Here is a 22,792-nt window from a genome sequence, read left to right on the forward strand (position 1 = left end):
CAGGTGCAGATGGCTTCGCACTTTTCTTTCTTTTTTTCTGAACGCTCGCCGGTGACGCGTAGTGTTCCTGTATATGCTCCCACAGGGAGCAGAGTTGCACATAACCACGACCTACTGAACTCCAGACCTGCACAGATCTCCCTTCTTCAGCACACCTGGTCTAGTTCTTACCCTTTGCCGCTAGGCACCGAGCTTAGGAGCAGTGTGGTGCTAGTTGTAACCTGTTCGCTCTTGTCTGCTTCTGCGATGTGGTCAGCGCTCTTGCTTCCATTTTGGCAAACACAAAGTGCCTTGTATTGGTGCCAAATGAGAAAATTTACAAATATAAAAGGAAACCAAAGATTTGTGAATGCTTTACGTTTGAATAGTGAAATTAGAGGAGGAGTGGTCAAAGAAATTAAACAATGAGCACAGGTGGTAACTGCAAAGCTAGGCGGCATAAATTTCCCTTTCGTAGCCTCCGTAAGATACTGGAAAAATTGGTCGAGGCATGGTTGAGGCATGCCTCGACCTCGGTGGAAGTACGTGCATGAGTCAGCCTTCGATTACCTTACATAACAGTAATCCTTAACAGTAATCTCTCACGTAGACAGGCATGTGTACCCAATTGACATGTGGTGCTACCATTCCAGAGCATGCGCAGATAAGTTTTGTGTCTTATTTCTTCTTTCTTTTTCACCTCAGTGCTTCCTTCAGTTGATAGTCGGTGTTCGTGTTGTCCACTTCTCTTGTGTCCGTATTTTCACACCTTACCCATTTTCTGCATTATGAATCTTGAAATTGGCTGCTTACGCGGCAGCAGCTCCTTCCTGCTGCTGCCGGCAGGCGGCGATGCAAGTTTTTGCCAGGGCTGGCTTTGCAGACGCTATTTTTCTCATAGGAACAAACAGATTCTCATTTTTCTCTTAAAAAAGAGCCGACTGATCGTGCCAAGTGTTATACTAAACAGTCGACGGCAAGATGCAGCAAAATGCACTGTTCTGCAAAATTTGAGCGAGAACAGTGCAGCGATGAGCGCGTATTTTTTTTTTTTTTACACGTGCAGCCGAATATTGAGGACCCTGTACTAGCGGATACAATTTGCCCGCTGTGCCCTGGTGTTTCTCTCCTCTTTATTTTTTGTTGTTGTTGTTGCTGACGTTCTATGACGTTCTATTTGACGTTCTATTTTCTATGTAGCGTTGAATGATGTACTAGTGTTCATTGTTTTCTGGTAAGTGAAAACCTCGCGCGCTCCCGCTTATGAGACAGCTGTGATAGCTTCAACATTTACCGCTCACCACATCTTGCTTGTTCGATTGGCGTTAGTCGACATGAGGAATATATAATTCCGTCTGTGTGCTTAATAAGCGCTGTGTTATAGTAAATTGACCTCAGTAGAAATCAAGAAAGAAGTGTTGTCATATTACAGTCTGCAATGTATGAACAATTACTTTGCAAGTTTGCCATCCTGATGTGATTAGTAGAATAAAATTAAACTGTTGTTACTCTCAATAGCTTGTTGCCTTTCCAGTTGCTTTGAATTCTGCCCCCCAAGGCTCCAAGAACCAGCACTCTTACCCTACTGCCAGCAGCCATTGGTCATCCATTCCCTTGTATGAAGTAAATTTGATCTAGAAGCTCGTCCATTTTGAATCTTTTTCCACTTGAAGATTTGCTGCTACAAAGCAGCTGGTTAGTCTGCGGTATGATTGAATCATAAAAGTAAGCTTTGCATAAAATGTGCGCATGTGAACATATGAAATGCGTTTAAATCGATGTATCTGCTGCAGTGAACGATGGTTATAAATGATGCTCTTTTAAAGGTCACTAAAATAACTGCAGGGACGATAACTCTCTTGGCAGCGTTCAGTAATCGGCTGGTTTCGGCAGCCAAAATGCACTCACATAATTGTCCATTTTACGTGTATGAAGTTTTCCTTAAACACTCCTTAAAGCAATTCTTGCCTTCCAGCTTTGGTGAGAAAACTGCTGGAAACATTGCTCCACTTATTGCTGCAAGGTACAGCGCGTTTGTATGTGAACTTTTGAGGTGTTCTAGCGACAAGCGTAGTTATGATTTGATTTCAGGGGATCAAGGGGGGTCCTACCTTCTGTATATATGTTCGTGCGTGTTCTTGTATATGTGCGTGTATAGATGTGCATACAAACAAAATTTGGGGCGGTTTCGACCCTACCCCACTCTGGCTGCGCCAATGGTTCGAGCGTAGACTGCATCAGAAAATGTCATCTTTCTCAGCGCTTGCAAACAATTGGTGCACGTAGCTCACGATTAGCAGACAATAAAAGTAAATGGAACACCGCGTGGCATTTGCCGCCTGCGTGCACGAGGGGTGGCTTCACTGCATAGCTGGAACATGCTGGCGGACCTATGCGCAGCTCTGCTCCCTGCGGGAGCGTATACAGGGACACTAGCGACACTAAGCAGCTGGCGCCATCTTGTGGGACGCTGGACCAACTTGCGATGCTCTTCGTGGCTTTCGCAATCAGCGCACTGGCGGGACACGCTGCGCGGTAATGGTGGCAGATACGAACTCGCGCAGGCAAACTTTTCGCCCGGTCTCGGTTAAGAGGAACTTACCAACAAAAATTTCAAATGCACAAATGCTGCCCAAAAGGCAGAATTTTGATCGTTATATCCGATATGCAGTGAATAACGTATAATTATGTATGGGTCTTTTTCTCATAGCCCTAATGCAGAAGTTGGTACTCTCAAATCGACTGATCGTTATAACCTATATATTGGTATATGTGGTATCATTATAAGTGGACTGCACTGTATAGAATTACTTTTTATGTGGCTGCCATTCAGAAGAAAGTGTTTTAAGATATCTGACTAAATTAGTTTGGGACCATTGCTGCAGCTTGTAGGCCACACAGTATGTTAGTGTTCTAAAAAATTTTGCTGCTAATTTACGTTTTTCTTTCCAAAGCTTTTTGCCAAAATGTGGTCTCATACCTTAATTTATTCTGCTTTGTTATGCCAAGGCTGACTTGTGCAACAACTTTCTGAGTGTGGTAATGCACCACAACGAGATAACGCAAACCTTAACCTTCTTCACGGCCCGTTTCAGGTCGTCTGAGAGATGAAAACTTTTTTGATGACCCAAAGCTGGCCCATGTTGTGCCAGTCAGTAAGTACTTATGCAGTTGGTTCCTGCGCCAGCATGATGTGTGCTCATCTGTGCTTGCGATGTTTTCATAATCAGTAATTTAGTAGTTTGATGTTCGATGAAAAGTTGCCAGGCAAGCGGTCAAAATAAAATGAGCACTATAAATGTAGAAAAATAAATGCATAGTTGATATTTTCGAGGCCGCTGCAAGTTCAGAGCAACTTGACATTGTGAACCTGTAGATCAGTAAACATGATTCAATGAAACTTGTTGTTAGTAGGTTGGTTCACACTTCGAGGAAATAAATGGACTGTGCAGAATTCAAGGCAAGGACGTAGTAAAGGACATGGATAAGCGCTTGCTTCCAACTATCTTTTGTCTTCATCGCTCATCAATATATGTCTTTATTCGCACATGCGCGAAGCATGTAATCACGTTGTCACAACCACAAATTATAGCAAGCCATGCAAAAAACACTTTTCACTATCCATTGAAGAAGTAGATGTGACACTTCAGAATCAGAATCAGTTTTATTTTCCTCAAGGAAAGGAAAAATGGACCCCAGACAAAAAGCTGCTCAGGGAGCAGCTTGACGAGGCCTGAGGCCCTACAGGCAGTGGCAACAGCAGCAAAACAGTAGTGTATGTCGTACTAGAAGAAAAAAAAAGCAACTTGAGAAACAAAAAAGACTTAAAGAAATGAAAGAAACTGTTCGCATCAAGCTGTGAAGAACGAGAAAGAAAAATATTTACATATACATACACCAATAACAAACCAATATTGTACACTGACATGTTATATTCACACGTACACATGCAAAAACCCGTAGAAGTGGCGCGCATACGCCCCTATATATATACATATATGTACACCTACATATACATCTACATATACATCTACATATACACGCGTGCATGGCATATATACACACACCATTCAAGTGCACACATGTATAACTTCAAGTTAAATATTTTATGAAAAATGACTATTATAAAAACGGGGAGCAAGAAAAAAAAAAAGTGAGATTGGACAATGTCTGCAAAATCATTCCACACTAGTCGTCACAAAAGAACGCACAATGCCGAATGTAAACTGCATGATATAAATCTGTTGCCGATTAAGCTATACGGTTTAAAAAGTATTCAATTAAAGCACGTTTATTTATTGCGGGGCCATAAATTAAGGTTGTGTTATTGTTCAGGGTGTAAGGTATTATATACTTTAACATTTGTTGACCGTAATTCGTTCGAGTTTTGGGAAGACACCACTTTTCTAATTGTCGAGTGTTTGCTGCCGGTACACGTTCCTTGAGCGCTGATATTCTGATAAGGAAGTTAGTACGAAAGGTGGTTTTAGCGGTGAATAAAGAAACAATAATGCGTGGTAGCATAACACTGATGGGCAGAATTTTTAACCGAATAAAAAGCGGTTTGGAGTGTGCGCAGTACTCTTCGTCTGCAATGACGCGAATCGCTTTCTTTTGCAGGCTCACAATTCTATTCATGTGAGTCGGTGATGCCGTGCCCCAAACAAGATGACAATATGCAATGTGTGATTGAAATAATGAAACATATATCTGTTTTTTAATGTGCACTGGAAGAATGCCATGACACCGGGAAAGTGCTCCAACAGCTTTAGATAAACTTAGGGATACGTAATTAGTGTGCTCAGTCCATCGAAGGTGCTTATCAAATACAACACCCAGTGTTTTATGGTGGCTAACGACCTCAATAATATTATTGCCTAGGTTAATGGTTAAGTTAGTCCCTATGTGACGATTTATAGCGCGGAAAATAACAGCTTTTGACTTAGTTGTATTTATTTTGAGATTGTTTAATTTAGACCAATTTAAAAGGCTGTTTAGGGCATTGTTTGCTTTTGAAATGATTTCTGTAGCCGAAAGACCAGAGATAAATAGGGAAGCGTCATCGGCATAAATTACAAAATCAGCTACTGTCGAAGTTGTTATCACATCGTTTATGTAGACATTGAAAAGAAAAGGTCCTAATATGCTGCCCTGAGGGACGCCACATTTCAGATAACATTTGGATGAACAAAAACCGTCTGTGTTCACTATTTGTTCACGGTCTTTAAGATATGAACTGAAAATTTGAAGTGTCCTTCCCCTAACGCCGTACTTGTTTAACTTATCTAAGAAAATATTATGGTCTAGACAATCGAAAGCCTTACTGAAATCCACAAAGATTCCTAGTGTTAAGAGTTTGCAAAACTCTTAGGTTGCGCTCGTCCTGTCTGCTCCTTTCTGTGTCCGTGTTTCACTTCGCGCTAGCAGCCAAAATCATGTTAAGAGTTTGTTTTTAATATTCTGTAAAATAATTTCTTTTTGGACTAATAAAGCTGATTCTGTAGAAAAACCTTTGCGGAAGCCGAATTGAGAGTGTGATATTAACTGATTAGCATCAAAGAAGTTCTGCAAACGTTTGAGCAGAATTTTTTCTAGCACTTTCGAAAAAAGAGGAAGAATAGAGATGGGGCGATAATTACTCATGACGTTTTTGGAGCCTGACTTGAAAATGACTGTAACCTTAGCCAGTTTCATTCTTGCAGGGAAAACACACGACTCGAGTGAAAGGTTAATAATATGACACAAAGGTAGTGCAAGAAAGTCAGCAACAAACTTTACTGGTTTAATTGTGAGGCCTTCTACATCAGAGCTGGAATTATTTCTTAAGGACATGAGAACGGTAAATATTTCTGATGGATCTGTTGGGCTAAGAAATACTGAGCTGGTTGTTTCATTTGAAATAACAGAACACGCATCTACGTTATATTTTGCTGTTGCTTGCTCGGTGAAGAAGTTGCTAAAGCAATCGGCTAATAGTACGCCTGATTTTGGTGACCCATCGATAATCAATTCGCCAATGTCATTTGATACATTTCTATGGTTATTTACCTCATTTATTGCACGCCAAATTAGCTTTGAATTATTCTTGCTTCCAGCGAAAATTACTGAGTAATAGTCACGCTTGGCTTTCGCGCAAGTCATTATTTAATTTATTCCTAAACTGTTTAAACACAACGTAATCATTAGGATTTCTGGTTACCAAGAAACAGTGGTACAGGCGATTTTTTCTTTTAATCATTCTGAAAAGGCTAGGTGAAACCCATGGTTGCTTAATTTTTTGGGGGTGATTGTCTCGTTTTTAATGGGAAACTAAAGTCATAAAGCACTTTAAATTTATCAATGAACGCATTATAAGCCTCATCCACTGAACGATAGTTGAGACATTGTGTCCATGGTGTCTCACTTATCAGTCGCCTGAATGACTGTAGTTTGCTATCAGTAATTGCCTGAAAGGTTACCGGTCTGCTTCGAACAGGTGTAGGTTGATGCTTTACTATTGTTATAAAAATAGGACAATGATTGCTTAGATCACAAGACAGTGTACCTGAAGATTTTACCATGATATCTATATTAACAATAAACAAGTCAATAATGCTTGAGAAAGAGACCGTGATTTTCGTTGGAGATGTGATGGTGTTGGTGAACCCATTGGATTCAATGGCCGTAAGAAATTCTACTGAATCAGCATTCACTTCGTTTAGATTAATATTAAAGTCGCCGCCGAGCAATAGGGTGTAATTATTTTGTTGACAGTAAATAAGAAGAGCACTCAAAAATTTGAAAAAGGTGTTACAGTTTCCACCAGGGGGCCTGTAAATTACAGAAAGAGTGTAAGTGCTGTGTTGTAGCACGAGAGCTTCATAGTCATTGGTTATAACTGTAAATTGGGGAATGATGCTACACTTTAAAGCAGACCTAACATAAATAGCTACTCCTCCTCCGTGGGAAGGCCTATTTAGGAAAGAGGTGGCGTACAATGTTAACAGGGTGTCTACCAACCGGGAAAACCGGGAAAACCGGGAATTCTCAGGGAATTTGAACAGTCTGGAAAAACTCAGGGAAAACTCAGGGAATTTGTGCTTCCATCAGGGAAAATTAGCTGTAACTTTATTGAAAGGGAACGAAAGTCGTGTTAATGCTGGCTCCAGTAACAGAGGAATCGCAACGAATCGTCATTGACGCCGTGTCATCGGCACGATGTATTGCCAGAGTAGTTAACGACCGATTTTCTAGACGCCCGATTTTTCGGACATGCCCGATAATTTGCACGGTTTTGCGGCACCACCACGCACTCCATATAGTCAATGTATACTGGCCTGACTGCAGGTCTGAAATGGCATTAATCAAAGCCGCCACCGCCGCTATTGTGATTATCTCGCCGCCTCGAACCGGCACTCTCGCAGGCAGATCCGCTGGCAGCCGTAACCACCACCGCGGCAACGTTAGGCCTAGCTGCTTCCATGTTCGCTATTAAGCTTCTTGCCGTGCGGTGCCGTGTTTTTCATTGAAAGAATTCGCCGCTATCACCAATGGCACCGACTCCGCCTTTGTAATCCTCGCGATTGGCTTTGAAACTCGCAGAGCACAGCGCGTTGCATAATGCCAGTCTCCGAAAGTTAGCTTCGCCTCAGTACACTAATGTTAGGCGGTGAAGCATAACAAGCGTGGGAAGGGGGCAATTGTCACGGGACATAGTATGTATTCCTTAATTACACATGCGTGCACCCCGTCTCCTGTCACAGTACAAGCCCTGATATGCCTAATAAGCGTACTGGCAGGCCTTCAGAGCTTTTTCAGACTTGCCTGTGGTAATTTTAGCCCTTAAAGGCAGTTAAAGACATGCATTAATTTTTTTCAGACTGCCCGTTTTTTTTCGTTTTTTTTTTTTTGTGGACCCTCGGAAATCCGAAAAATCAAATGTTGACTGTACAACTGACCAAGAGGATGCTTCAGATGATCCATGTGGTGAAAGCGTGGTAGAAGGAGGATGAGAACAGAAAGGACCGACGCACTGAGGAAATCCGAAAAATCAAATGTTGACTGTACAACTGACCAAGAGGATGCTTCAGATGATCCATGTGGTGAAAGCGTGGTAGAAGGAGGATGGGAACAGAAAGGACCGACGCACTGAGGAATTAACGGGAAAGGAATTGCCGGCGCCTTTTTGAAGGAGCTTGAGCTAAAATAACTAAGTGTTGGCTGACGCTGAGACACAGGTGACCCTCATCCGAACCAAAATAAATTGTTTAAGCAGTGAAACCCAACACTGAGATGTTGTGTACGGGCTGAGAGTATGTCAGGACAGTTGAGGTGGACTTTCCAGCTGCTGAGAGAGAACCTTAATAATTAGTTGTGACAAAGTTCAGGACCTCATACAGATGAGCTTGCTATCAGTTGATGGAAATAGCTGATATTAAAAAAATATTTACTTATGTATGCATCTCCTTTTCATTCGTATTTGAAAATGTTCGACTCAATTTGGAATGGGCTTTACCATTTCTTTCTCTGTGCATTTTACACCTTCCTTCTGTTTTCTTTTTAAATAAAATAGATATTACTCCTTACTATTCAAACTGGATTAAGTCTTTTTTTTTGTTTCAGTATGCTTACTAGAGAGTGACAGCATCGGGCAACGTGGTGTCGGCCTGTCTTGACATAAAACAAAGTTCTCGCTCATTGAGGGAATTTCGCAAAGGTGCTCAGGGAAAACCTGGAAAACTCAGGGAATTTGGAAATGTCAACTTGGTAGACACCCTGGTTAATTTCAGTAGGTCTGCTTCATGCTCACACCACGTTTCGGTGAATAACAAACAATCAGACGTCAATGCAAGGTTACCTAAAAAAAGCTTTCAATCTGATCGTGCTTATTTTTCATTGAACGAATATTATTATGCACCGCGGAAAAAGAATTGTTGGCGCTCGCACTGTTGCTAATGTCACATGGCATGACCCGATCGTAATAATTTACAGCAGCCATGATGAAAAGAATAGACACAGCACTGGGAGTGGCAGAGAAGTAATAATTTGTAGACAAAGGGCAAGGGAACATGCGAGTGCTTCACATGTAAAACTGACATGGATTAACGTGATGGCTTCATAACTGGGGGTGTATATGGCTACACAAAATACAAGTACACACTCTCGGTCGCGTAAACAAGAACAGATCAGAGCGGCCGCAGTTAGCTTCACGTCACATAATGATAACAATGGTACAAAACAGCCCGCAAGGTACATTATCTTAAGCATGCGCCGACATTCTGGCAAGATCCTCGCTTCGCAGAATCTTAATGCAAGGTGCATTATCAGAGTGCCTGGCAAAGATCTTTCCATTGCGCACCCACACATACTTCCAGTTTACTTCGTGCTTACGAGCAGTTGCTTGGCCTAGCAGGCGTTTCAAAGATGCACACAAATGCTCATTGATGAAGACCGGAGCTTGCGAATCAAAACCAAGAGCACTGCTTGTAAGTCTAATAGGGCAGGCCTTTTCAAGAAACAGGTCTCGTTTCTTGCGACTGGCGAACTGCACGACAATATTGTTTGTAGTGGGATTCTTAGCTCTAGGAACTCGATGAACGACTTCGATATCGGCAGGATTTACGGGTTCTTGAATGACTTCGCCAATTTTAGTGATTACTTCCGTAAGATCTTCTCCCTTACGGAAAGGCACTCCTTTAATCTCAAGGTTTGCAAGACGGGAGTATTGCTCAAGCTGAACAAGCCTGCTTTCCTGCTCTTTGACCTGTTGAGACAGGTCACTGCAGCATGTTTCAAGCCTGGTGTTAGTCTCTTTTAAGAGCCGATTTTCGGCAATCACCTCCTCATGCGCCTTATTAATACTTGCCAGGCTAGCTTTAATTACCCGCATTTCTTTCCGGAAATCACGATCAAAGCCGTCCCGGAACTCCTTCAGTTCCGCCCTCAGTTCCCGCTTAAATTCTTCAAAAAGAGCAATCAGTTCCTTAGACATGGTCGAAGCAGTTCAGTGAAAAGCAAAGATAGCACACAGTGGCAGCAGCAGCAGCAGCAGCCGGGGCAACGATGAAAAGAAATACCAAGAATGAAAAAAAAAACACCTGCGTGTGCGAAGAATACGTCCTGTTAGCGCGCTGCAATCTGGCCGCTGCCGCTGCTGCCAAGTGATCGGTGGTCAGTTGGTTCCTCGATTTATATCCACAGCAGCTGATGAGGGTCCAATGGGAGTGCAGGGCTGACGTTACTTCACGTCACCGGCATGATCCCTTTCAGGTAGTCTTTGCGATGAAGAGAGCCACGGTGAATAGCGCAGACAGCGGACTATCGGCCCGACGAAGGCAACCGGTGTGCAGGGAAATCTGTGTGTGCGAAGAATACGTCCTGTAAGCTTGCTGCAATCTGGCCGCTGCCGCTGCTGCCAAGTCTTATGCAAGCCTTCTCTCCAAAAGATATATAGAAAGCTTCCATCAGCTCCCAGGCAGTGGTATCTTGGCTTTTACCCAAAATCTTTATTTTTCTGGAATCTGGAACACACATGCAAGCTTGACAATGCGCAGGCAAATGCACATTACCTTTATTTTTAATTGAAAGTTCGTGTTTCCTGGCACGATCGTTACCACAATGTCTGGTTTGCCCAACATACGACTTTCCACAAGGTAGCGGAATCTGGTAGACAACGCCAACCACGCATTTCACGTATCCCCGAACATGCTTTTTGCTGCATTCCGGGTTCTTTCTTTTTAGAAGAGACGGGGCAAAGCCCGGCCAGCCTGTGCGGGGTGGAAAAAATTATCGGCACGTTCTGGCTACGTTTTTCAGGTTGTGAGATAGGCGACGCATATATGGCAACACTTTTGGATGACTCCTACCTTACGCCCGGTGTTCACCCTGGAACAAGCTGCTTTTGTTTCACGCAGAAGAACCTCTGCTAGTGCCATTACAACCGTGCGAACCAATCGCTGTACCTAATCATTAAAACTACAATGCGTTGCATGTGGGCAGGATTTCCCGAGATCGGATCCCACGCAAAGTTTAGCTATCCCCTTCTTAACTTTACTTTTTACTTTTCACTTTTATTTCCCTAAAGGCACCTCAATGGGGTTAATATGGGTGGGGTTTACAAATGTTCATTTTAATTAGTGGCCACATGAGTTCAATGAAGAATATTAGTATTAAGCTTATCAGCAAACGTCGTTGAACAGGTGATTTCGGATATGTGACGGGGCAGGCCATTCCAGTTGGTTGATGATCGGCAAAAGAAGGATGTAGAGAAGGTTGTAGTTCGGCTGTGTGGACAGGTTACTTGCAAGGAATGCCCTCTACGCAGGGAATGGCGAGCGAGTGGGGCCAACACGTATGGTGCGTGATGGAGCGAACTGTAATAAAACTTGTGAAAGAGGATTAACGAATCAATGAAACGCTGGGATGGTAGCGTGTTTAAGGCGGCCTGTGCTTTTATTTATTTATTTATTTATTTCACGTACTTTCAAGGCCCGAAGGCGTTACAGAAAGGAGTGGAGTCAAAACAAGAAGTAATGCAGTAAATAATACAAACAAAATGTAATAACAAAAAATATTAACAAAAGGCATTCTGAACGGCGGTGTTGAAGTTAGTAGGGTCGGTGATGAGTGCGATTGAGGTGGGAAGGCGATTCCAGTCCGTGCTTGTCCTGGGGATGAATGAGTCACTGTACCGGTTAGTACGGCACAATGGCACCCCGATTTTAAGGCTGTGGTCAGTGCGGGCAGAAATATAAAACGGAGGGGCAAGAAGGGTCTCTTTTAAAAGGGGGTTCAAGTGAAAAACTTTGTGCAAAAGGGAGAGATGGGAAGATTTGCGGCGTGATGAAAGATCAGGTAAGTTAGGAGTTCGTTTCATTGAAGAAATACTTGCATAGCGAGAATAATTAGATAATACAACGTGTGCAGTGCGGTTTTGAATACTTCCAAGAGTAGAAACTAATGAAGACGGAGTCGGATCCCAAATGGCTGAAGCATACTCCAATTTGGAGCGAACTAAAGTTTGATAAAGAGTTAGCTTCAGGGAAGAAGGGGCAGAGCTAAAATTACGGCGTAAGTAACCAAGCATGCTATTAGCGTTTTTAGTGACATATTCAATATGCGAGTGCCGAGAAAGGTTATTTGATATGTGAAGGCCGAGATACTTGTAAGAGCTAACTGGCGTCACAGGTGCACCATTAATAAAGTAGGTGTGCGTGGCAGTGTTACGAGATATACGCATGGCCTTGCATTTATTTGAATTTAGTTGCATGCACCAATTAGAACACCACTCAATTACGCGGTTAAGGTCGTCCTGCAGCTCTTGGGAATCTGAAAGATTAGTAATTTTACGGTAAAGAACACGGTCATCCGCGAAAAGCTTTATGGAAGAGGAAAGAACGCAGTTCGGAAGATCGTTAATATATATTAGAAAGAGAAGTGGACCCAGGACTGACCCTTGAGGAACACCTGCTGGTATGTTAGAAAACAGAGAATTACAGTTATGAGTGTTTACAAACTGCGTCCTGTTAGAAAGAAAGTTTTTTATCCACTCGAGTACATTTGCGTCCAAGTTAAGTTGAGACAGCTTAAGCAGAAGTAATTCATGGGTCACAGAGTCAAAGGCTTTGGCAAAATCAAGAAATACGCAGTCAATGTCGGTACCTAGATCAGAAATTGCAAAGAGATCGTTAGTAAATGTTAAGAGCTGTGTTTCACAGGAAAATAACTTATGGAAACCATGTTGACAGGGGTTGAAAAAGGAGTTTGATTCTAAAAACTCAGCCAAATGTGAATATATTAAATGCTCAAGAATTTTACATGAAATGCTTGTTAGTGAGATAGGCCTGTAATTGCTGGGTAAATGTGTGTTACCTGATTTATGAACTGGAATCACCTTTCCCACGCACCAGTCGTGTGGAAGAACAGACTGCTGTAATGACTGAGTGAAAATGTGCGACAAAATAGCAGCAGAAAATACATTAGTACACTTCAAAATTTTTGAGTTCAGGCAGTCTGGGCCGGCAGAGAAGGACGTTCTTTTATTGTTAATTAGGCAGCTAACACCAACCCAGTCAATAGAGATTGGATCCATGGGCGAAAAACCAGGATTGGATACAAGCGGTAATCCACGTGGCATTGTGGTAACATGTGAAGAGAACACATCATTAAATACGTTACAGCATTCTTCAGGAGCAACAGGTTGATCATTTGGGTATGGTAATTGAATTATTTTGCTTGGAGTACCATTAACTATGGTCCAGAATTTACAAGGATTAGTTTGCAAGATGGACGGAAGGGCAACAGAATAAAAATGCTGTTTCGTACTAGCGGCGGCTGTGTTGTAGTCACTTTCAGTGAGGTAGTAAGTGGACCAAGCAACGTCACTGCATGAAGCTTTTTTTGTTACGTAGTTGCTTCAAAAAGGGGTTGAACCAAGGGGATCGTGGCTTGCAAGCGACTTCTTTGCGGCACGAAATGTTCGATTAATGACAACAATTTATTTTTGAAAATGCACCAGTTTTCTTCAACACAGCGCTGATCGCAATTAGCGATGTAAGAAGCTGCGAAATTTTCCATTTCAGCGGTAATGGAAGCCAAGTCGGCTTTGCTGTAATCGCAGATCACCTTCGTAGTTTTCTTAACAGGAGCCCGTGTGTTGATATGAAAAGTGAGTGCAAGGTGATCACTTAAGCCTTTTATGTAAAGAATTGGGGAAGCTGTGTCAGGGTTTGTAGTGAGAATCAGATCTAGTATGTTAGATGAAGAGGCAGACACGCGCGTTGGTTTCAGTACAAGCTGGGTGAAGTGGAAATCCAAACAAGTGTTTATAAACTGGGTACTCTGAGAAGACTGGGACGTTGCCGTGTCGTTACGCCAAATGATATCGGGAAAGTTGAAGTCACCAAGAAGAAAAAGGGGAGCGTTAGGGTATCTGACAACTAATTTGTTCAATGCGTCGTGAAGGTCATCGCAAAATGTCGAAGCAGTCGGAGGGCAATAGCATGTGCAAAATATAACATCTCTGTTGTCGAGTACAACACGCACGCAAACAAGTTCAAGTGGTGTTTCTATGGAAACTGAGCTCGAAGTGAGCGTTTCAGTAACTGCAATCAAGACACCTCCACCTGATCGCACACCACGATCGCAGCTATAACATGAATACAGTTTTTCACAATCAAAAATTTCGCTATTTTTTATCCGAGCAGAGAGCCATGTTTCAGTGAGACATACTATGTCAGCAGCGCATGAATCAATCAGTGAGGACACCGCAGCACGTTTATTTAGTAGACTTCGCACGTTAGTGAAAAAAACAGATACGGTGTTATTAGATTGCACATGTGCTAGCTATGTCGAGCTATTTCCTTCGATAGCTTGACGCGACCGAACAGAAGAGCGTGCTGCACGTGGTATGTTGACTTCACATACATTGTCAATGGTAGAACAGTAAACGTAGTACTTCTTGTTCAAAAATAACTTATTTAGCCGTATTGAGTATGTCTCTCCTGATGCCTTAGCAAAATCAAGCAGCTTTTTCCTAGACTGGCGCGTTGCTCGGCAGGAATCTAGAAATCTAGGGGCCTAGAACGCTACCTTGTGGGACGCTAGATGTTACAGGGAGTGGTGCGGAGGTGCGATTGTTGACATGCAGTGATTGCGATCGGTTAGTGAGAAATTCAATAACCCAATTTAAGATGTCAGGGTGCAGGTTCAGCTGGGAGAGCTTGAGTATTAGCCGTTGGTGAGGTAACTTATCAAATGCTTTAGCATAATTCAGAAAAATGGCATCCATTTGGGTGTTAGCATCGAGATTAACGTGCAAGTCATGGACGAACATAGTAAGTTGTGTTTCGCATGAGAGACCCGTATGAAAACCATGTTGGAATCGGTGAAAGGAGTTGTTAGTGTCAAGGAAGCGCATAATTTGGGTGAAAATGATGTGATCCATTATCTTGCAGGGTAAGCAGGTTAGGGAAATTGGTCTGTACTTAAGAGGCGAGTTTTCATTACCCGATTTGTAGATTGGAACGACCTGCCCTTTCTTCCAGGTGACGGGGATGTTACAGGAGGATAAAGACTGTGAGATGATTAATCTAAAGTACGATGCGCAGATGAGTTTAGTATTTTTTACCAGTTTAGAGTTGATGCCATCTGCCCCTGATGACAATGAGAGATTTAGCTTTTCAATTATTGCCGTTATGCTGTGTTCAGTGAATTCGATGGGTGACGTAACAGATTGCACAGGTGACGGTGGTATAGGTAACAGAGCATCAGGTTCAGTGGTGAATACTGATGAAAACGTGCGGTTAAATGCATCGGCACACTCTTCTTCGGGGATTACTATATCCTTATGGTCAGTGATAGTGATAGCATCCGGTGGCTTTGGGTTTAGAAATTGCCAGAATTTCTGGGGGTTAGTGCTTAGAACACGAGGCAACGTGTCATGGAAAAAGGAGTGCTTTTCGTGGCGTATAGCTGAGAGATAAAATTTCTCTGCCTGGAAATATTTGTCCCAGGCCACAGCACAATTGGCTTGCTTTGCCGACCGAAAGAATCGTTTTTTCCTGTTTTCTAAAGTTGATAATTTTTTGGGAACCAAGGTTTATTGCTATTAGTCGCTGCTGAAATAACTAGAATGTGGTTAGTAGCAAGGTCGGCGATTTTTCGTTGGAAGATCGATCAATTTTCTTGAAGTGCGCGGGTGTGGAATTCACCACTGAAAGTGGGGTAGAAGGACGTAAGTTTGTTGCTAATGGCGTCGTAGTTGCTTTTGTCGTATAAGCGTAATATTTTATTCCACGATTCTCGTTTTGGAAAGGTATAGCTAAAGACAGTGTGGGTTACTTTATGGTCGCTAATTGCCGGGAGATAAGACATCGAAGATAGGCTAGACGGATTGTTAGTTAAAATGAGATCTAAAATGTTGGCCAAGTCATTCACTGCGCGTGTTGGTTCTAAGACTAGCTGGGTTAAGTTTAAATTAAAGCAGATTTCGAGGAAATCATTTTTGGTTGTACTATGTGACGAAGATGGATAGCTATCCCAATCAATATTAGGGAAATTAAAGTCTCAGAAGAGCAAAATCTGAGTGTTAGTGTATTTTTTTATTAGTACATCTAGGACGCAGTTGAGCTTGTCAGTAAAGCTAGTGTCTGCTCGCGGGGGTCGGTAGCAAACACCAAATAAGTTTGCGGGGTTGCACAAAAGAGTAGCCATAATATTTCTACGTCACTTGGGTTGTGAACAACGGAGCGGAGTATCGTATTACTAACGGCGATGAGCACCCCGCCGCCTCTAGAGTGCTGGCGATTGTTGCGGAAAACATGGAAACCAGGTAGGTCATCCATGACCTCCGCGTCGGATACGTCAGTGGTTACCCAGGTTTCGGTAAGTATCAACAAGTGACATCCAGATGATAAAACCAGATGAGATATAACGTCACGTTTGCAAAGGAAGCTGCGTATGTTAGAAAATATTGCTGAAATAGTACTGTTAGGGCAGGTTGTCGTTATCGAACGGTGTGTTGGATGATGGTGATGCAGCGATTGCTATTGGATTTCTTTTACACATTTTGTTGTTTTGTCGTACATGTACTTAGCAGATCCTATAAACAGAGTTTTGCAGCGTAATGAAAATGCAGCTGACTTGATCCTTGCAAAAGCCAAAAGATGTTTCCGGGCATTTTGCACAGTACGAGAGTAGTCTTCGCGAATGCTATAGTTAGTCCCTTTCAACTTGCTGCCGTTAGACAGAATTTTTTCTTTTGTTTTATAAAAAAGGAATTTTACGGTTATAGGACGGTTTCAGTTATCAGAATGGGGGCTGAGACGATGCGCACGTTCAATCTCCTCGGGATTCACGGTCATGTTTTATTGGTCTGCGCAAAGTCGAATGATTTTTTCCTCTGCCTGAGCGGCGGATTCAGACGCACTTGGGTCGGAGATACCGAAGAAGATAAGGTTGTTGCGGTGGGCTCGGTTTTCTGCGTCATCGATGCGCGCCTATATATCAGAGATTGCCCGTGTCGTCACGGCCGCAGAAGTCTTAAAAGTTTCAACCTGCCGTTGCAGGTCCTCAACATGTTAACAGTGGCTCTCGACAGCATGCATTCTTCTGTTTAGTTCGGAAATCGAATTGTTAGTCTCAACTAGTTCGCTTTTTAAACCTTTAATCTCGTTAATTAACTGCGATTGCCCAGCGGACAGCTTCTTTAGTTCAGTTAGTATAGCGTTGGAGTCAGGACCGGGGTTAGTTTCTATGTCGCCCGACAATAGCAGCAAAGAGCGCGAGACATGAATACAGTTCATTGCGATGGCAAACAGACACTGGTGGTTCAGCAGCAGTACCAAAAAATAGTCGCTTGATTTCTTAGCGTAAAGACTATAACACTGATTAACCTGCATATTAAACAGCAGTAGTTTAGTGGACTGTATCATGGCACAGCCACCGAGCCCACAGGTTGGCGCGTGAAGGCGTTGGTTTTTTATAGGTGATCTGCCAGATGTCACAGGCGGCGCTAGTAGAAGTGTTGGGGGGCTAGCGTGACTTGGCGATAGACAGCAGGGGCACGGCCAAGGCACGGTTCCAGACAGTTTTAAGTTGCGTGTGCGACAGCCGAGATGGTAGCGGGCAGAGCTGCGCCAATCAGTGTGATGATGAGCACATGCATATTAAACAGCAGCAGTTTAGTATACTGTATCGTGGCACAGCCACTGAGCCCGCCTTGCCCACAGACTAACTTTGACTGCGCAGAATCATCTGGCAACAGCATCACTTGTGCCCTGGGGTGATACGCCCAACATACATGATCACCTAAAAACAGGCATAAATCTAAAAATTGCAGCGAGTTGTCAGACGGTAACTCATGGGTGAAGGACAAGCCAGCCCTTCCCACATTGCTGAAACGCGTCATGGATCAAAACACAGACTTGCCACATTGGACTTCTTTAAAAGAATTTTAAAAAATCATCTACGTACCTAAAAACTTAGGGAACAAGACTCTCATCAAGAACACTTTTCAAACAACGGTCAACGTCCACTAAAAAGATATTGCACAAAACAGGTGCAACGCAAGTGCCAACGCAAATCCCTTGCTTCTGCAGATGAAATCAATTCTCAAATGAAACAAAGTAAGGAAAAATTCAAGTGAAATCATAAATTATCGACAGACAGGCCTGCGGAATTCTGGAAAGTAATAACCCCACGGACTTCGATGCGCTTACGAACAGAAGCAAATAAATGCCCATGTGGAACTGAATAGAATAAATCCTCTACATCAACGGAGGTGAAATACCTTATAGAATTCTGTTCCTGCAGAAACCGCACAACTTCATCCAAATTCATCCGCACAACTTCATCCAATCAACAACTGTCAGCCCCTTTATGTGTTTAAGCAGAAATTGACTAGCTAGGTGCTGCCAAGATCCCCCTTCACTTACAATTGTGTGAAACTGTACTTCCGGCTTGTGCATCTTTGCAGTGAATTAAACACAGCGTATTTCCCTTACAAGCACTAATATCTCTGGCGAGCCTATGTAGCTGAATTTCTTTACTTAAATTTACTGCCTTGTTCTTGACACAGATGGTACTACTTTTCACCGATTTAAAATTCTTACTAATGGCCTGCCTGGCCTTCTCACCGAAGGATACAGCACTTGTCTGTGTCCCTTACTACATCCTTGTCTTGAATTCCATGCACTCCATTTGTTTCTTTGCACTGAAACATCAACTATAATTATTTTCTTCAATGATAATTTCTAATGGACTAGTTAAGTTCTTATATTGAGCTCTAAAACGCCGTAACAGCTGAGCACGTAACCTAAGCAAGTTTATTAATAGGGTAGCTTTGTCTGGATGCTGTGATAAAGTATCGTTAACTGTATAAAAAACTGTACAGCATGTATTCTTAATATTTATTTATTTATTTATTCGTTTACCTCACAGGCTCCCGAAGGAGTATTGTGTGAGGGGAGGATACAGGGAATTAGAAAAAAAGAAAGGAGTAAGAAGAAATTATACATTTTTAGCGAGTAAACATGAAAGAACAAATATCTAACAATATAAATAATGCAATAAATGAAGCAAATGACTGTGTGAAGTAACAAAAAAGGAGTACCAAAAAATTATACAAATGGTAGCAGGTGAAGATGAAAGAACGAGACTCTAATAATGTTAAAACAATGCAAAACAAACATTCAAACAAAACAAAAAGAAAAACCTATACAACTTCGCTACAAGTATTTACTTAGGTGCGCAGTATAGTTTAGTTCTGACGAATTATGGAAATAATATGCATAAGCGTGCTTTGAAGGATACTGGGTCAAGAATGTCAACTATGTCGTTTGGTAGGTTATTCCAATGTTGAATGGCACGTGGTAATGCAGAAGAATTGAAAGCATTTGTTCGGCCAAAGATACGCTGGAAACTGAGATGATTATGCAGATGCCGAGATGTACGAGATGGACGAGTGAGCGGCAGAGTGTACGGGTGCGTACTGTGGAATATTTTGTGAAATAGACAGAGCAATCCTATGGTTCTTCATGATTCATAAGATGAGAGAGATAAAAATGACTTAATGCTAGTCACGCTAGAGTTGCGGTGATAATCTGACAATGAAGCGGGCGGTGTGATTATGGACCGATTTGAGAGTCGCGATCAGGTCAGCTTGGTGAGGTGACCAGATAGGGGCTGCGAATTCCAGTTGTGGCCTTACGAAAGTCTGATAAGCGATTTGTCTGGTGAGGACAGGAGCATCACGCAGGTTGCGTTTAAGATAACCGAGCGTACGTGAGGCTTTAGCAGTTATTTTTTCGATATGCGCAGACCATGACAGGTTAGGTGTAAGAATGCCGAGGTACTTGTATGAGTTGGTGCGTGTGACGGGGTTCTTATCAAGTGAGTAATCGAAAGCGGAAAATGTCTTTTTGTGGGTGAATGTTATCAGTTTGCATTTATTAGTGTTTAGAGTCATTGCCAAGAAGAGCACCAGTTAGTAATACGGTCGAGATCTCGTTGGAGAGCGACGTGATTAGAAGGTGAGCAGATTTGACGATAGGTCACACAATCATCTGCGAACAAGCGAATGGATGACATTATTTCGGATGGCAGGTCGTTAATATAGATATGAAAAAGTAATGGTCCGAGTACGTTTCCTTATGGTACACCAGATGTTACATCGCTGATACTGGAAATAAAGTTATCGACGACGGTGAATCGCTTATGGAATGACAAGAAATTTCTTATCGAAGGTACTGTTAGGGAATCGATGTTTAAGCATGAGAGTTTAGCTATAAGACGGTGATGAGCAACGCGATCGAAAGCCTTAGCAAAGTCTGTGAAAATGGAATCTGTTTGTATGCCCTTACCCATGTTAAGGAAAATAGTTGCATTTCACATGATAGTCCTTTTCTAAAACCATGCTGATGTTTAAAGAAGAACTTGTTAGCTTACAAGTAACTTGCTACGTTTGAAAAGATTATGTGTTCTAGTAACTTACCGGGAATGCTTGTTAGTGATATTGGGCAGTAATTGTTAACAGCGCTTTTATCGCCAGATTTAAAGAAAGGTATAACTTTATCAGCCTTCGGGTCATACGGAACTTCCCTGTTGAGAAGGACTGTTGAAACAAGCAGGAAAGGACTGTGCTGGAGGATACTACGGTATATTTTAAGATTTTTGAGTTTATACCGTCCATGCCGGAAGAAGTTGACATCTTGAGGTTGTTAATCAGCTCAGTAACACCAGTGGTTGTTATAATGATGGGGGCCATGTATGTATAATCGAGATCGATGGGTATTGGTATTTTCGAATGGTCTTCTTGTGTAAATACGGACGTGAAGTAATTGTTAAAGATAGATGCTGAAAGCTCTTGTGCAATCGGCAAGCCGTAGTTATCATGTATTTGTGAAATGTCAAAATATTTAACGGGAGAGATCGTTTTCCAAAATTTATGGGTTGTTTTGAAGCAGTGATTGCAGATCGCACGAGAAATACTTTTGCTTGGCTTGACGCAGGGCATTACAGTAGGTTGAATCACAAGACTTATGTTTGCTCCAAGACACAGGTGTGTCAACACGTTTGGCAGTCCTGTAAAGAGGCTTCTTTTTATTCTTTAGAGTAAGAAGAGCTTTAGTGAACCATGGTTTCGATGGGTTAACGCGAAATGAAACCTTTGGTACATGCGCATGTGCTAATTCCATTAACTTTTCTTTGTACAGGCACCAATTCTCGTTCACTGTCCGTTCAGAAAAAGTTGCTGAGAATGAGGATGTGAAGCTTTCCATACCATTGTTAATAGCGGTGACGTTTGCTCTTTTGTAATCAAATACTTGTTTAGCTTTCAGGTGACGTGACCATGAACGTGTATGAACTGTGAATTGTAATAACCGGTGGTCACTGAACCCATCCGTAAAAGTGATAGTGTTAACCCTCTTGGGTGCGGATGATAGAACAAGATCCAAAATGTTATTGATACGAGTAGGCTGGTTTGTTAATTGTACAAGTGAAAAATCAAGTGTTAGTTGAACGAACTCACAAGAAGCATGTGATTGGCCTCACAAGTTTTGCCAGTCAATGTCTGGAAATTTAAAGTCACCAAGAAGAAAAATATCAGCTTTGTTATATTTGGATTGAATAGACATAATGTTATCGTGTAATTTGATTACGAGAAAGCGTTTGATTCTGTCGAAACCTCAGCAGTCATGGAGGCATTACGGAATCAGGGTGTAGACGAGCCGTATGTAAAAATACTGAAAGATATCTATAGCGGCTCCACAGCCACCGTAGTCCTCCATAAAGAAAGCAACACAATCCCAATAAAGAAAGGCGTCAGACAGAGAGATACGATCTCTCCAATGCTATTCACAGCGTGTTTACAGGTGGTATTCAGAGACCTGGATTGGGAAGAATTCGGGATAAAAGTTATAGGAGAATACCTTAGTAACTTGCGATTCGCTGATGATATTGCCTTGCTTAGTAACTCAGGGGACCGATTGCAATGCATGCTCACTGACCTGGAGAGGCAAAGCAGAAGAGTGGGTCTAAAAATTAATCTGCAGAAAACTAAAGTAATGTTTAACAGTCTCGGAAGAGAACAGCAATTTACAATAGGCAGCGAGGCACTGGAAGTAGTAAGGGAATACATCTACTTAGGGCAGGTAGTGACGGCAGATCCGGATCAAAAGACAGAAATAATCAGAAGAATAAGAATGGGATGGGGTGCGTTTGGCAGGCATTCACAGATCATGAACAGCAGGTTGCCACTATCCCTCAAAAGGAAAGTGTATAATAGTTGTGTCTTACCAGTCAGTACTCACCTACGGGGCAGAAACCTGGAGGCTTACGAAAAGGGTTCTACTCAAATTGAGGACGACGCAACGAGCTATGGAAAGAAGAATGATAGGTGTAACGTTAAGGGATAAGAAAAGAGCAGATTGGGTGAGGGAACAAACGCGAGGAAATGACATCTTAGTTGAAATCAAGAAAAAGAAATGGGCATGGGCAGGACATGTAATGAGGAGGGAGGATAACCGATGGTCATTAAGGGTTACGGACTGGATCCCAAGGGAAGGGAAGCGTAGCAGGGGGCGGCAGAAAGTTAGGTGGGCGGATGAGATTAAGAAGTTTGCAGGGACAGCATGGCCACAATTAGTACATGACCGGGGTTGTTGGAGAAGTATGGGAGAGGCCTTTGCCCTGCAGTGGGCGTAACCAGGCTGATGATGATGATGATGTAATTCGGAAAGGAAATTGTAGGAGCTATCGGGTGGTCTGTAGCATATACCATAAATTGTATTCGATTGGGGAAATGTTACGCTGACCGACAGAATTTCGAGACTGG

The 22,792-nt window shown here is 42.4% G+C and overlaps 1 protein-coding gene across 6 annotated transcripts in view; it reads left to right on the top strand.

Annotated features, from left to right (window-relative positions):
- Window positions 1–22,792, top strand: part of LOC135896277 (transmembrane protein 50A) — a 251,652-nt gene that overhangs the window by 139,039 nt on the left and 89,821 nt on the right. For 4 of the 6 annotated variants that reach the window (XM_065424637.1, XM_065424635.1, XM_065424634.1 and 1 more), the window contains one exon: window positions 3,075–3,134. The exons of 1 other annotated variant lie outside the window; for it this stretch is intronic. In XM_065424637.1, coding sequence (XP_065280709.1) covers window positions 3,075–3,134 — 60 coding nt within the window. Of the gene's footprint in view, window positions 1–3,074; window positions 3,135–4,599; window positions 4,716–22,792 lie in introns of those variants that run through there. One more of the 6 variants, XM_065424636.1, reaches the window with a different exon arrangement.

The sequence above is a fragment of the Dermacentor albipictus genome, chromosome 4, assembly GCF_038994185.2.
Source record: "Dermacentor albipictus isolate Rhodes 1998 colony chromosome 4, USDA_Dalb.pri_finalv2, whole genome shotgun sequence".
NCBI classification, from domain to species: Eukaryota; Metazoa; Arthropoda; class Arachnida; order Ixodida; family Ixodidae; genus Dermacentor; species Dermacentor albipictus.